The sequence below is a fragment of the Populus trichocarpa genome, chromosome 5, assembly GCF_000002775.5.
Source record: "Populus trichocarpa isolate Nisqually-1 chromosome 5, P.trichocarpa_v4.1, whole genome shotgun sequence".
Classification (NCBI taxonomy): domain Eukaryota; kingdom Viridiplantae; phylum Streptophyta; class Magnoliopsida; order Malpighiales; family Salicaceae; genus Populus; species Populus trichocarpa.
In genome coordinates this window covers 4,502,292-4,518,844 of record NC_037289.2, presented here as the reverse complement: position 1 = coordinate 4,518,844, position 16,553 = coordinate 4,502,292, and the positions used below count along the sequence as shown (strand labels likewise).

Sequence of the window (16,553 nt, the reverse complement as noted above, 5' to 3'; positions counted from 1 at the left end):
TTTGTTTTGGTTTCACCCTTAACATTGGGGTTGTTTTATAATTGAATTTCATGATTTTTTTAATTTGTTTTAGACAAGGTTATCCTGGTATAACAATAGAGTTGTAGATTTTGAATGCTAACTTGGACAGGCTCGAGTTTTTTTTTTTTTTTTTACCTTTTTTACAATTGTCAATTTTTTTTTATTGTTGTTGCATTTTTTACTTGTATTATTTAAATTAGTTGAGCTTATTAAATCCAATTAAGTTAATAACCCGAGTCTCATATATTTTTTTTATTTTTATTAAAATGTTTACATCGTCTTAGCATTTTTTTTTACTTTGAAAAAAAAATTGGATGGGTCAAGGTGTATGCCCCTATCTAGCACTTAGGAGCAATTTGGAAATGCGAACATATATTTTAAAAATTTAAATTTATTTTATTTAAAATTAATATTTTTTATATAAGTTTTTTGATGTATTGATATTAAAAATAATTTTTTAAAAATAAAAAAAATATTTTGATGAATTTTTAAATAAAAAAATCTTAAAAAAAAATCTGAATGACACTTTTAGCTATACTTGTAAATGTATATTTAATTCCAAACTATTTTTAATCAAGTTGTTGAGAGTTTGTATTCTTTGTTACATTAGGGTGTAGTTGGGGTTGTCACCCTCCTCACTGTAGATAAAGAATAAAGATTGTCATGGAAAATGGAAAAGTGAAGCTATAAGGGGAAAGAAATTGTACATGGCAAAAGAACAAAAGGGAAATTGCCGCAGTCTTCGAGGTATAGCGTTCCATTTTAAGGATTTGGCTTTTGATGCAAATGTCCCTCTCATGGAAGGTTCCGAGAAATTGTCAATAATAATTCAAGCTAAAACAGAGTATCTGAATATGCATTGCCATCTATTATAGTGTTTTGTGCTTAGATGAAAAGGCAAATTATATACCTTAACTTCCTGCAAATTCTTTTAGTTGCATTTATTCCCAAAAAACAATTAGTTCAAAATCCATTAACATAATCCTCCTGTCTCCTTGGAGAGAGAATAAAAGAACACCACATTTGAAGAAATATCGATTTTTATAGGTAATTAAGCGAAATTTCAAGAACGAGCAATGCCCATGAATCCTTAATCTCCTAGCAAAAGACCCCATGTCAATACAAACCAAATTTGGACTCATATGGGCTTTTAAAAATAAACAAAAACAAGTGGATTGACCAGGTCTTAGTTTTCATTCAGATATTCTACCAAACATTTGTGGTGCATTAATTAACTCACTGACTGTCAAAAAGAGAGAAATGGGAAAAGAAAAGGATGGTTTTTGTGTGGTGGGGGTTTTAGTGCTATTTTTGTTTTTGGGGTCATCAGTTACTAGTGATGATAGCCCGAAAAGGTGGAGAAAGGCTATGATATCAGGTGAAACAATGGCTTCATCAATGTTGATCAATAGAGTTCCATCATCCATTGTGTTACCGCTTCATGGGAATGTCTATCCTAATGGGTAAGGGCATAACTGAACTGGGTTTTGACTTCTTGTTGTTTTCCTTGTTTCTTTGCCAAGTAAGTGATAATCGCATGTTCTGTGTGTTATCATGTAATGATATTAGGACTTTTGTCTCTGATTCTTCGTAATTTATCGACTGAAATTTGAAAACCTTGCTTGATAGCTATGCAGTAATTCATGGAGTCCTTCAGTTGTGTTCCTCTGGATTCTGGACTGTAACTACATAAGGCTTTGTTTGGAGCTTCTTGAACTCAATCGTTTGTTACTGAAATCACAGAGTTCCATTTTGTAGGTACTATAATGTGACTCTCAACATTGGCCAACCCTCAAAACCCTACTTTCTTGATGTAGATACTGGAAGTGACCTTACATGGCTCCAGTGTGATGCTCCCTGTGTCCAATGCACAGAGGTAAAAATCATTATAACAGGTTTTCTCTGTTTCGTTCAACCAATTTATGAAAAAAAAAAACCATTTAGCATTCATTTCTTGTTGTTGGTCATATAATCAAATGGTCCAACCTGCATGGTCAGTACTACGATGTCTAGAAGATTGTATGTATCTTGTCCTTGAGGCTTAAGTTAAACCTGAAGAACGGAATTATTGTATGATGCTGCCACTCGGATATGACTCCCTAATTGTTTTTCCAATTTTCATTAACATATAAATGGATGGTAGCATGCGATAACTTGAACTCCTTGATTCTTGAGCTTTCTCGGATGTGGTTAGTTTCAGCATAATTTTGTCACTTGTTTTATGGTAAATCTGTAAACCTCTGCTGCTTTGTTAAACGCAATTATGCTCCTTCCAGCTCAGTTAATCTTGAATTATCACTGTCTGTCAAACTTGCATGTGATTCTAATTAGTTTTCAATATTCTATGCTGTGTGTTAAACAAATGAAGTTATGTTCTTAGTATAGCAGATACCTTAATTATTTTTCATTTACAGGCTCCTCATCCATATTACCGACCCCGTAACAATCTAGTACCTTGCATGGACCCCATTTGTCAATCCTTGCACTCTAACGGTGACCACAGATGTGAAAACCCAGGGCAGTGTGACTATGAGGTTGAGTATGCTGATGGTGGCTCATCCTTTGGCGTACTTGTGAGGGATACCTTTAATCTCAATTTTACAAGTGAAAAGCGTCATAGTCCTCTTCTGGCCCTTGGGTTGTTTTCTTTGCTTTCTCTCTTTATTAAAACTTTATGAGACGCAATGCAATTTTCAGTTGGTTGGCTAGTATGCATAATGTAAATCATTTGTTCTCTCTTCGTTCTTTTTTCCCCTCAAACAGATGTGGATATGATCAGTTTCCAGGCGGATCTCATCATCCCATAGACGGAGTGCTTGGCCTTGGCAAGGGAAAGTCTAGCATTGTCTCACAGCTTAGTAGTCTGGGTTTGGTGAGAAATGTGATCGGCCACTGCTTAAGTGGGCATGGTGGAGGATTCCTCTTCTTCGGGGATGATCTTTATGATTCGTCTCGTGTAGCTTGGACACCAATGTCACCTGATGCGTAATTAGGCCTCGAGGATTTCCTTTCATGTTTTTAAAGTTTAGCTTTTATATTCATATCTTTATGTTCTTATGGTAAATGCTCATCGTGCATGGCAGGAAACATTACTCTCCTGGACTCGCTGAATTAACTTTTGATGGGAAAACTACCGGGTTCAAAAACCTGCTCACAACTTTTGACAGTGGGGCATCTTATACATACCTTAATTCTCAGGCATATCAAGGTCTAATTTCTCTGGTGAGCGGCAGAAAATCTAGTAAAACAAGACAAACATAAATGTTAGATAAAGAGCCTGGCATTTGCATTAGTACAGCAAGAGCAGGGTTGGTCTATTATCATGTACTTTAGTCGGCTGCAGTATTTATTGTGAATACCTGATATTATTTTCAAATGAATCGTATGTTATATACTATGAGAAAAGATTCTTTTTGCCTTAAACTTGCAGTTCCCCTTGGTCATTATCTTAATTGTCTATCTGCTAGACAGTTATAAGTTGCCATATGCTTCTGATGCTTGGAAGTTAAAAAACAATGTTTTCTCCCAATTTGGCTTGAAGCTCAGATTACTTCCAGTATTAAACCACCGTTTAAATCTCAACGTCCTATATTCATGCCATATGTTTTTTCAGCTGAAGAAAGAATTATCCGGGAAACCTTTAAGAGAGGCATTGGATGATCAAACACTCCCACTTTGTTGGAAAGGCCGGAAACCTTTCAAAAGCATACGTGATGTCAAGAAATACTTCAAGACCTTTGCATTGAGCTTCACGAATGAAAGGAAATCTAAAACTGAGCTTGAATTCCCACCAGAAGCTTACCTCATAATATCAGTAAGTCCACCCTTCAATAGTTTCCCCACCTTTGATTTTTCAAGTTTAATTTATAGCTCAATTAGAAGGAGCCTTCGCATGTCAATGAATGCTGACAATATTTTTTTCCAGTCCAAGGGAAATGCTTGCTTGGGAATTCTAAATGGCACAGAAGTAGGGCTGAATGATCTAAATGTCATTGGAGGTGAGAGTTTCTGTATAATTCGGAACATAGCTTGAAGAATTGAGATTATAAACCTAGGATTGAACTTAAAATTCTTTTAAACTTTCTTTCATGTGGTTTTATTAGACATATCAATGCAAGACAGAGTGGTGATCTATGACAACGAGAAAGAACGGATTGGATGGGCCCCTGGAAATTGCAACAGGCTTCCTAAATCCAAAAGTTTCATCATTTGATCAGAATGAGGGATGTTATAATCATTAAAAACAAAAGCCCTGTACAAAAAGCTTCTAAGCTGTTAGTCTCTAGCATTGTGTTCTTCATACATTATGTGCAGCATAATTATCCTTGTAAAGTATGTATTTGTGAAACGGTGAATCATACATACATAGCCCACAGTTATAATTAATAAATATTTAATCAAAATACAGAGTCGTTTTACTTTCACTGCCTCTGGATCTTCAAATTCAAAGTGCGGGAATTGTTCTACTTTCTGCATCCACCATCAACTGGTTCGTACAGAAAATCAATAAGATAATACTTCTTTTAGGTTAAACTTGGCAAGACTGTCAACATGGACAGTGAAGATTATGGATGCACCTTCACCAACCCAATAAACCAACTAGCTGGAAAGCAATATGAACGATGGTTGTTCTTCTATGGCCACAATTTTCAAATCTTGCAAGTTACACATCGTATGAAACGAACGTTGAATTATTTGTCTGTCAAGCCCGCATGAAAGTATGTGTTTACTTACTTTTGGCTTATTCTTCATGTTCATCCCCTTATAAGCCCATCGCCATCACATCGCCATCACTTGCATTTTTATTTTATTTTAATTTATATAAATTCTTTTTTTTTTCTGTTCACAAAGTGGCATTTTGAAATTGCATTTTAAATGGTATTTTTTAAAATTTTAATTTTAATTTTTAAAATTATTTTTTTTATTTTTGAATTGTTTTAAAATACTGATATTAAAAATAATTTTTTTTAAATAAAAAATATTATTTTAATGTATTTTCAAGATAATACTTTAAAAAATAATTATTATCACACTCTCAAATATCCTCGATTGAATTATAATTAAAGATAAATACTGCTGGACTAAAAGCAATCACAGCCTCTTGCATTCTTCAAACTTTGCTTCAAATTCAATAATTTTCAATTCTTGAAAATGAGCCCACATTAAAATTTTATATATATATTTTTTATTAAATATCAATCTTCTTAAACTTGATTCTTCTTATTGTTTTTTTTATTATTTATTTATCATTTCTCAACAACAAGCATAGGTGTTTAAAACTTAAAAGTCTCCGCATTCACTTCAATTTCATTAATTTTTTTTTCAAATGAGATTTTTATTCTCTTAATTGATATTTTTTATTCTTTATTTTTTTATTTCATCATTTAACATTTTATTTATTGAAATTTGATCTTTTTTATTTTTCCCATTGTTTCTAATCCTTATCCAATAGTCAATTCAGGACAATTATCGAGTTATAGATTGAGTGAGTTGGCTTCAGTCAACCCAAGCCAATCAAATCTTTTTGTTTTAAAAATAAGTCAAAATTTTATGTTTTTTTGACTACCAAAGATCATGAGTTTGAAAAATTCATGACATTTTATATCTTTTGAAGTTGTTTATTTTCTTTAGTTTTCTTTTTAATTAGATTATCCCTAATAAAATTTATGTGAAAGGAGATGTTTATACTGTGACTTGGATTTTTCTAGAAGTTATTTCTTTTTATTTTGACCTTCAAATTTTGAATTTTTTAAAAGAATTAAACTATTTTTTTATATATTGTTTTTGGATAATCTTGTCCTCTCATTATATTACGCGAGAGTTTTGATAATCTCGTGTCGGTATTTTGTTTTTAAATAATTTTTTTTCATTGATTTTTGGGGGTTTGAATATATTATTTTTTAGTTTATTTTCTATTATGTGTCATTTTTTCATTGATTTTTGGGGGTTTGAATATATTATTTTTTTAGTTTATTTTCTATTATGTGTCATTAATTTTTTTATTTTTAAAAAATAATAACAATATTTTAGCTTTATTTTTTTTCATGCGGCAAAGAATTTAACCCGGCCCAAAGCAAATCTTAGGGTATTAATGAAAGACGATAACTGTGGCCACACAAAAATAGAATATAAACAATCATAAGCACTTAAATTCCTTGAACTTTCTTGAATTTCACTAATTTTTGAAATTAATGAAATAAATTCTTGTACAATCCTACAAGAATTCCCTACAAGAATCATTACAATTACATATTAACATCACTAATGCTTGATTAATCCAGCCATGTTCCCTCACCAGCTTCATACAATACAATCCCAGGTCAGAATCTGAGACTCCATCCCTTTGATCTCCCACAAATGTCACCTCCATCTGCAGACTCCAGGCTAAGATTGTCCGGGCCCACATGCAAGAATACAACGGTGTGTGCTATTTTTACCTATAAAATTAATATGTAGGTCTTTTTTTCTTCTTCTTTTTCTGGTGATAAAAAATCAAAGCGGCCTCTGTAAATACATGAACATGTCCTGCAGAGGTGAGAGCTGGTCCATTTGGAACTGAACTTGTGAGGCAAAAGGGTCGTCTTGGAAGCCATCATCAATGTAATTGAAGTTGAAATCAAATGCACTATCTAGCTGATCATTCCATGATTTTGGCTGGCTCTGAACCTCCCTCTCGCAAGTGAGCTCAGGTGACAGCACCTGCTCCGAACAACTTGAGTCTGTATGCAACCTTGGTGTTGAATCGGACGTGTCCATATTTAACAAGTCATTGCTATTACTCATCATCATCGTTGGTGCTCCCATTGTTGACCCTCCATTCTTGTAACCAGACATTTCATTTATGTTGGGCTTTTGCTCTTCCATTTCAGCATACTTTGTTATTGATTTTCTATCTGCAGGAAAATGCTTCTCTATGCTTCCTTTCTTGTTGTATATTCTGCACAATACCCAATCATCTAGCTGCAATAACGAAATATTCCGTGTCAATTACACTAAATTATACAATAAATTAATATATGGGTTAAAAAGATGAAGGAGGAGAAGGAGAAGAATAAAGGAAGTACCCTTAGGTTATTTTTCTTGCCAGCAGACCTATCAACATTAGCAAGGCGGTATTCGTGCATGATCCAATTGGTTTTGATTCCTCTGGGAGCTTTGCCGGCGTAAAATACAAGTGCTTTTTTTATGCCAAGTGGTTTGGGCCGACCAATGGGTTTATCTGCTCCGGTTGCTTTCCAATACCCGGTTCCAGCCGCCCGGTTCGGCCTTGAACCGTTTGGATATTTTCTATCCCTTGGAGAAAAGAAGTACCATTCCTTTTCACCATACAGTGCCATTTCTGAAAAACAAAAAGAAATTTACCAAATAATTATTAGTCGTCCAAAAAAAATCAGGAAACCAAATCGAGAATTTTGAAATCTTTCTCGTCCACTTGTTTAGATCATAGATCTATGTATCAAATTGATGAACAAATGGCTAAGAAAATTCATGAAATATTTCTGGGTTTCTGGGTTTTTATTATCTCTAAAACTTAATTGTGTGAAGGTACGGAAATATCCATTTGACTGTAACTCTAAAAAAACGAATGGTAAAGAAGATCTCATCCAAAAAAGAAAAAAAAACCTTTTCTTTTCTGAATATTAAAATTTAAAAATCGAGTTGAAATCTTTAAAAAAAAAAACCAAGAAATCAAACAAGCTGAGCTAAAACCCTTTTCTCCAAGTTAAATCAATCTCTCAAATCTAATCTTAAAACCACAATTGAAACTCTAAAGAAATCATTGAAAAATCCCAAAAAATTACCTGGAAGCTGCCAAGGATCATACTTGTAAAGATCAATCTCAGCAATAATAGGAACAGAAATTGATTGGCCTCCACATTTCTTAATCAAGTAATGATTCACCAACTCATCATCTGTTGGATGAAATCTAAATCCAGCTGGTAACTCCAACTGATCTGCTGCTGCTGATCCATTTACCTTCATTCCCAGCTTTTAAATTGTTCTTCCTACTCTTTTTTTCTCTGTCTTGGAGCTCGAGCTCTAAGCTAGCTACTTCTTGCTTGGCTTGTGCTTGTTTCTTCTTCTTTTTCTTCTTCTTCTGCTCCCTGTTTTAGCTCTGCTTTATGTTTATGATGCCTTCCCAGAGAGAAACGAGCTTTTATAAAGGACTTGGAAAAGGACAAATACAGAAGACATATTTCTTAGGACACGTGGGGTCCGTGTTTATCTACAGACAAAACGTGGGAGTTTGTTTGTCAGGGGGCTTGATTTCCGCCCTTGGCTGAACGCAGCCTGTGAACCGTGATACGTGCACCACTCCTCTAATAAGAGCTTGCCACGTGCGATTGCTTTTGTCATCGCTTCCGTCACAGCCCTTGTCCACTCCTTACTTGAAAGTCGGCCGTCAACTGTCTCTTGGGCTTCGCTGACTGTTTTTCGTTTTTTTTGTCATGGTCAAAACCCTAATCATCTACAGTCAAGCCTGATTCATCCCTTCAAGCTCCACCAATAGGATACTGGCACGTACGAGACACTTCCTTGAGGCCAAAGATTGGAGTTGTCAATGGAGAGTCTTGAGATTTAAGCCTGGAATTGGGTGTAGGAGAATGAGATGTCGTTAAGGTGGCTTTGAATTACACGTCAGCGTCATTGGAACCCACGTAGGATAGATGACGTCATATTTGTTTTTTTTTTCCTCCTAGTGATATTGGATACTGTCGCTAAACGTCAGCACTTACATAAAAATCATATTAGAAAAAAAAAAAAGAGTGAAGAGAAAAGTCAGTCGTGCCTTCTTATGGCAGCTGGGAAGAATAATATCATGGATCGGACCGGATATCCTTGACCATGTCTAATATATATATATATATCATGATACCAATCCTTGCACATGGAGTTTTAAATTTTTGTATATATTATATTTTATTTGTTTTTTATATAAATTTTTGTACATGTTATATTTTATTTGTTTTTTATGATTTATGATGATCTATTTTAAAATGATACATGATTAAATAAAGATCTTGAATCACATGAGAATCACAATTTTTCTGCATCTATTGCTTGGAATCCCGGTTCAGTTTTTGTTTATTGTTAGCATCTCTTTTTAACATTTATTAATACATATAATAATTAATTGATTTTATTTAATACACTGGCCAAGTTTTTAATGCGCTTTCCAGATTCTTTTATCATCAATAAAACATTTCATATTATTCATAATTTTTTTTATAATTGAATTAATTTTTAATTAGACCGCAGTATAGCGTGACCACTCGAAATTAATAATGGTATCCTAGAGTTGTAGAACCAATTAAGTATGCCTAAAGGGTCGTCGATCTTCCACTATAATCACCCGTGATATTGTTTTTTTTTTTTTTTAATTTCAAAGTAATGCATCATGTGATATCAAAATAATGGTGACAATAATTTCAAATTTAGTATAATTCAACGACCACTTCCTTGAATTTCATCACACTAATGAACATTTACATGGTGTGTCCGTGTGTGCTCCACGTAGCTATGGGCAAGATGGTTGGTTCGGTGGTCGCATATTTAAGGATAAATATTAACCAGGGAAGAAACACTCGATTAGTAATTGATAATAATAATAATAAGAAGTTGAGTCCAGCATAAAAGACAGGGAAGATGACGTGGGACCAGATCAACGACACCCAACTAAAATGGAGGCTGCAGGGGGTTTTTTTTTTTCTTATTCAGAGCATGCTCTGTGAACTCACCCATGATGGTCCGATTTTATTTTATTTTATTTTTCTTTCGAATAAAAGAAATGCGAAATATAGTCGACATAGACGTAACCCTGGATATTATTAATCTGACTAATTAATCAAATACAGCTGATTAAATTTAATCCCTTTCATCTCGAGTTTTAGACTTACTTTTTGCATATTTTAATTGGAATATTAGCTCCCAAGCTGATATATTCCCGTGAATTTATTTTATGATATTCGCCTCCATCGAGGGAAGAAAGAAAAAACAAAAAAAACCAAGCCTGGTGGCTTGATCGAATTCATATACCATGCATGCAGGCAAGAGGAGCTGCTTGGCGCGCACGAAGGGTCTTTTCTTAATAAAAAAGCATCCCTCCATGTCTATTCAAAGCTATAAAATAATGTCACTTGATCCCCCTCGAAGAGCCATGTCGACAATTCCACATATCTCCAAATGGGCAAAAGGAAAGCAAAAGGTGCGATGGATACATATATTATATGTCGGTACGTAGTGCCTGACATATGTGCCTGGATAAGCATGTGGAAGTTACTAGGAAGTTGTCGGCCAGCCTAGCTAGCTAGCTAGATACATTTGCACTGGATCATCCCTTCTTCGGGGAAGGATTTATCTGAGACATTCGATATATAATGCTAAACGTTTTCATGGCTATTGGGCCTAGCTCTATGATCAACAGCACTTGGATCTATCTATAATTCCTTTCCAAAGTGGCATGACTTTATTTCAACATCTTTAATTATTCGTGCACTTTACTCTGCCGCGACATTCTACTGGCTAAACTAGCCGAGACTTGTATATTTTACAGACATCATTGATCCACTTTTGCATGTTCCTGTCCAATTTCTTTACACTCATGATGCTGCTGTCTTTGATCACATTACATCCCAGTTGATGGAACTACACTGTTCATGATGTATTCATCACTACGCCGTTTCTTTTCCTCTTGCCAAATTAAAAGGTGTGATTCTATTATGATTAATATAGATGAACAAGTGGAGAATGTCGATGCTAATTAAAGATTGTGATTTTATCAGGCGTGAATGCTGCTTGAAAACATCACAATCAAGAGAGGTAGCTAGCAGCTAGTTGTTCTTAGGCGAAAGGATGGGAGAGGTCCAAGTGAAACGAACATGGTGTCACTGTTCTAAGCACCTCCTTCTTCGAAGGTTCTTCATGATCTTATGCAAGCAGCCAATCTTGACTCGACTTGTCGATTTGTCTTCCGAGGGATCCAGGATGTGCTTTGGGCATTAAAGTAGTGTTCCGGAAACTTGTGAGCTCTATGACATCAGTGCTTCTCTCAGAATTTGAGGTCACGCGTGGCTGTAGTTTTTTTTATTTATAACTAGCGGAAAGATAATCAAAAAATTGTTAAGTATACACCAGCATAATTAATTCATTCGGTACGTAGACTACCAAGTTCTGGCTAGGTTTTGGACTTCTGTCAATTTCTTTCCTAAACTACAAGTTTTTTAATTAATTCCCTTTTGTGACTTCAATCTTGTTTTTAATGTCCCTTGTCAATCCTTTTCTATTAAATTTTCTCTATTATTTTTGTATTTTGTCTCATATTGGATAATATAATTGCGAGGTCACTAGTTAATTATAATTCTTACCAAGAAAGAGATATAATTTTTACCAAAACATTATAAAAATTATCTCGTCTATTAATTAAAAAAGTTATTTTTAATCTCTTATGTTTCTCTCTTCTTATTATATATTTTTTATATTGTAAGTATCATAAAATATATCTGCATATTAACCCACCGACTACTTAATTCATTTTCCAAGGGGAAAAAAATAATATTGATTAGCCTATATACGCTCGTGTGGTCAACATAATGGACAAGGAGACTATTTTCAAGAATTATACGCGCACGCCGTATCTTTATTTGTTTATTTTGAAACCAGTCAAAATATTACTGATTTATTGATATTTTTTAGTTCGAAAAATGAGCTGTAAAATATAAAATGAACTTAACCCAACCAAAACCCTAACCATAGTTCTGATAAGGAACAAAAAAGAAATAATCTTAACCATGGTTAATGGGCCAAATGTTTTAGTAGTGACCTACTCCTGGTTTTTCTTTCTAGGGTGGATTGGGTAAGTTACCCGACCCATGGAAAAGCCCTAAATACTAAATAGGGTTGCAAAATTATTTTTCTAAGTGAGACCGTGGGCAGCAACGAGTCAACCAGTCTCGCATGCTTATTTTATTTTAAAATATCATAAAATATTTATAAATATTGAAAAGAAAAATAATTGATGTATAATAAACATGAAAATATCTTTTTAGACAAAAGATTAGTAATAAAATTAAAGACGTTTACTGAGCAATCAATGTTACTCATACATGCTAGCTTGAGAGTCAACAATGTATTAATTAGGAGGACAAATTCTTGCAGCCCAAATTGTTTTTCATGTGTTTTTAATCTTTAATTGACTATTCTTTTTTTTTTTTTGTTAAATATAAAATAATCTTCATCCTTTGGCGGCAAATTTCTTTCTTGAATATTGAAGTTAGAAGTGCGTAAAAAACTGACAAATCAATTAAACTGAGAAAACAATAAAAAATAATTAAAAAAATCGAATCATAAAAAAAACGATTAAATTAATTGAAATATTTTAAAAAAATATTCAGTTCAGTTTTGATTTCACAGGTTTGAAACCGAAAAATCTCAACCGAATCACCGAAAAACCAAACTGAACCCATTAGAAAGTACAAAAAATCCCAAAAAACAATACAATTTTTTTTAATATGAAATAACAAAACCGAACCAAAACCAAACTGAAATAGATCGGTTGGGTTTTGATTTTTAATATAAAATAACCGAACTGAATCGAAACCGGTCGGTTTGAACTGATTTAGATTTTATTTTTTATATTTTATAAAATTTTAGTTTGATTATTTTTATAAATAAAAACTAAATCAGCAAAAAATAATCATTTCTGTAAATAATTTTTTTATATGTTGCCAGCATAATAAAATCCTCAAATGGGCCGTAACTCAGCGGTGTGTGGTGTCATCTTCCTTCGCTACTGGGCTTCAGCTGATCGGAAAAGGAAGTCCTCTCAGTTCCTTGTCATCTTTATCATTCATCAAATTTTAGGTTTAAAAATTATAATAATATATTAGGGGAACAAGAAAGTCAATTTAGGTTTAAGTTATTATACGTACATGCACTGATTAATTATTGATCACTAGCTCTGCTCTTCGTTCTTTTCCACGCTCGAGGGAATTTAATCACGCCACCATGACGTGCAAAGACATTCTCCACCATGGGTCTTCTTGTCTCATGAACATCTCGATGAATTATAATTCAAAACGGGTAAAATTAGAAGAAGAAAAAGGTAATCTAAACTTTTAGAAAATATAGAAATAGTTTAACGCTTTTAACCCTATTTTAAAAAAAAATAAGCTTAAGATTTTATTTATTTGAAAATAAGATAAACTTTTAAAGTGATCGGATAACATGTTACGTTTCAAAAACTCTTTCATGTTAGGTTATAATAATATTTTATCTTGAAAACTTGTAATGATTGGATTTCTTGTGATGTCGTTTTCACTTGTTTTTTTTTTTGTAAGAGTTTATCAATTTCATTGATAATAAAATGTTAAGTACATAAGTTGAATAAGCTGACAATCAACAGATGGTCTAAAGAACACGATTGATCGTAACATCAACTGCAGAAGAATGAGGTTCGAGTTGATGAACTAGGAGAAGGCCGCAATAAATCTCCATCACCACCCGGTGCTTGATTAATTAGATTTAAGGAAAATATGAGGCGACCCGAGAGCATTCGGGACATCCAAGCCGATGCGATGGTAATCTCGTCCTTAGTTTCCGAATCTAATGGAGGTTTCAACTGTGTGCCTTACACAATCGATCGGTTTTTTTTTTTTATCTTGATATTGTCCTGTCACATCTCTTATGAAATCTCATAGACAACATGCTTACTTAATGTTGTATTATAGGGAGACTCTAAGGGAAATGTTCTAGCCATTACTTGTTGGCTAGTTAGCTAACCTATTTGTCTTAAAAGGATTCCTAGTTGTCTGGATAAATAGGCCCTAAAAGGTTTACTAAACATGTATATGGTAGCATTGTCCCAGTATACACATGCTTGTCAATGCTCAATTTAAGAAGCAAGAAGTTTGATGAGACAAAGTAGGAAATGGTGAATATAACTAGAATCAATCTTTATAATAGAGTGTAATACAAAGTAGAAAATATAAATGATAAGTGTATTAAGATGACATGTAAGACTCAAACTCTTGACAGCCCAAACCTAACAAAACTAACCTAGGTATATAAAAAAAAGGTTGCAAGAGGATTTGCTTTTTCTCTTTTCTTTTCTTCTTCCTTGTCGTGACTTACAACCATATACACCAAGGATTTCAGTTTTAGCTTGAGTTTTGGTTCAAGAAATGTTGAAGAAGCAACTAATTGATTCGTCTTACATTATTTTTTATTAGGAATTTGAATATAGAATGATTAAAGAAGAAATTAGGGTTTTGTTAAGATTTTGATGATTGAATGATCTAGAAGTTCTAGTTAAAGCATTGGAATGTTAGTTAGCTTAAAACAAACTAATTTGATGACTAGAATTATGCGTTTTAGAGGAATAAGTCGTTTGTTTTGAGATCTGCAAATTTGAAGAGTGGCAGATCGAGATTCTAGGAATCTCAATCAACCGGTCGACCAGTTTGCTTGTTATTATTGGTTGGCTTGTGATAGCGGTCGATCGGTTGGTCATTTTGGTCTACTAGTTGACTCAATAATAGAGTTTTATTGGGTTTGTTAAATTAGATTATTTTAGTCATTTTATTGAATTTACATTCTCATTCTGTTGAACTAAATTCTATTCAATATGATATACATTGCTTTGATAATTATATGAGTATCTATTATGTCTCGATATCGATATACTTGTTAGTAACTCTATGCTAACGAATAGTAGTTATTCTATATGCACATAGTATTCTATATACATAGCTGATAAGAAAGGCACTAGCCTATGATGACTGATCCTTCCATAGTGGTCATCTTCGGGTATCATCTGATCTCTGACATGTATTCCACTACTTTATATTAGTATGCTTAATATGTGTATGTTTACTTTTGTTTCAGTCATTTTACTTCTATATTATCACAATTGATGGCTTATACTTATAAATAGCTAAAATGTATATTAAATGGTATTCTCTCACTGAGTTAGTTGAACTCACCCCTCTATTTTTAATATTATTTCATGTTCTTAGTTTCCGTTAGCAAGTGAACTTTGTTGAGTGTTCATGTTTTTTTATTTTTGTCGGTATGCTTTGCTTGTTTCGCGAGACTTTCCTTTTAGTTTTGATTTGATATCTTAAACACTTCATTATTACACTGTTTTAATTAAATTCAGATTTTGACAATGTAATAAGTATTATGAATTATTTGTTTTGCTTTATCTAATTATTAGAATTTTTGAAGTGTTATTTGATTTTATTGATTTTGAATAATATAATATTTTGAAAATCATTGAAACGCTGCAAAAGTTTTATATAATTTGTTATATGATATGTACATAAATAAAATATCTTTACTATACCACTTTTATGTGGCTAGTTATAAACCTAGGATTCTGATCTTGACATGATAATTAGTAATAATAAACCTCATACTCGTGCACACAAGTCCTAAAAATTTAACAACATATTCGAACTTATGTTGATTAATGCGCACATTTCCTTTCCTTTCTCTATTAGGCACCATGTTGCTCGAGCGTTCCTTGAACCTTCAGGAAACCTCCTAGTTATCCTCGAGGAATCCGGTGGAGATCCTTTCCGTATTTCAATGGCCACCATTTCAAGGACATGATTACAAGAACATGTTCCCAGTTATCAACATTTCAAGGACAGGAATAACAAAATCAACTGAAACTCAGCAAAACTATCCAAAACATTTCGTTCAATTTTCTAGATCAAAATCAAGAACAAGAAAACACGCTCTTTTCTTTTTTCACTGTTAATTTAAGACGCAACATTACCATTTTTAGCCATCCACAAGCTTGCTGTGTTGTTCAACTAGTAGTGTGGCTCCTAAAAACTTGGCGTGCGACTTCATGGATGGAATCTGGCCAAAATACACACACACACACACACACACATACTACTCCTGGAGTCTGTTCTAATCGCTTGTTTATTTTTTGAGATTTGCCTCCCAAATCTGTATGCCCTCTTGATCAAATTAGGCTCCAACCTCTTTGTTACAATACAGTTTGGGAATTAAGGAAGAAAGAAGAATTATTCAAGAACAATAATATTATAAGAGAAAAGCAGAGAAGAAACAGATAGGAGTAGACAGAGGAGAGAATTTCTTTAACATTCAGTACACACCGTTTAACCATTAAAGCTTATATAGCACAACTAATAGCAAGGTAACGACACAGTCAAGGAAGACTCCTAACACTCCTTCCTAGCAAAAACCTGATGAAGTTACAATTGCTTCATTCATCTTAAGTGCTTTCACCTCCTACCCCTCAATTCTTTCTTTTCTAGATTTTGAACTTCATGCCTAGTTCACTTAATGAGGTAATGGCATTTCGGATCTGGTGATGATGTCCCCATGTCCAAACCCTTTTCTGCCAGATGCAAAAGGTATAGCTGTCCAAATTCTTCCATGCAAACAAGCTCTCCAGGCCTATCGATCCTTAATGAATGATCGATCATCTTGTTTCCTGCTGTGGCATGGCCCCCTAATGTAAAGAATCCATGCTCACAAGCTCCTGATTTGAAGTT

At 33.6% G+C, this 16,553-nt stretch overlaps 2 protein-coding genes and 1 long non-coding RNA gene across 3 annotated transcripts; 2 read left to right on the top strand and 1 right to left on the bottom strand.

Annotated features, from left to right (window-relative positions):
* The first annotated feature begins 1,068 nt into the window (after nt 1-1,068).
* Nucleotides 1,069-4,445, top strand: LOC7454976 (aspartic proteinase Asp1). The gene is made up of 8 exons (XM_006382824.3): nt 1,069-1,484; nt 1,780-1,897; nt 2,436-2,659; nt 2,785-3,006; nt 3,105-3,243; nt 3,635-3,835; nt 3,947-4,019; nt 4,125-4,445. The coding sequence occupies exons 1-8, from the start codon at nt 1,282-1,284 to the stop codon at nt 4,232-4,234; spliced, it is 1,290 nt and encodes a 429-aa protein (XP_006382886.2). The 5' UTR covers nt 1,069-1,281; the 3' UTR covers nt 4,235-4,445.
* A 1,698-nt stretch (nt 4,446-6,143) lies between these two features.
* On the bottom strand, nt 6,144-8,161 carry LOC7479168 (NAC domain-containing protein 2). The gene is made up of 3 exons (XM_002306244.4): nt 7,824-8,161; nt 7,086-7,360; nt 6,144-6,981 (listed from the first exon to the last, which is right to left on the bottom strand). The coding sequence occupies exons 1-3, from the start codon at nt 8,002-8,004 to the stop codon at nt 6,514-6,516; spliced, it is 924 nt and encodes a 307-aa protein (XP_002306280.1). The 5' UTR covers nt 8,005-8,161; the 3' UTR covers nt 6,144-6,513.
* A 1,915-nt stretch (nt 8,162-10,076) lies between these two features.
* Nucleotides 10,077-11,149, top strand: LOC112327658 (uncharacterized). The gene is made up of 2 exons (XR_002982076.2): nt 10,077-10,729; nt 10,806-11,149. It is a non-coding gene; the product is annotated as an uncharacterized LOC112327658 (long non-coding RNA).
* The last annotated feature ends 5,404 nt before the right edge of the window (nt 11,150-16,553 follow it).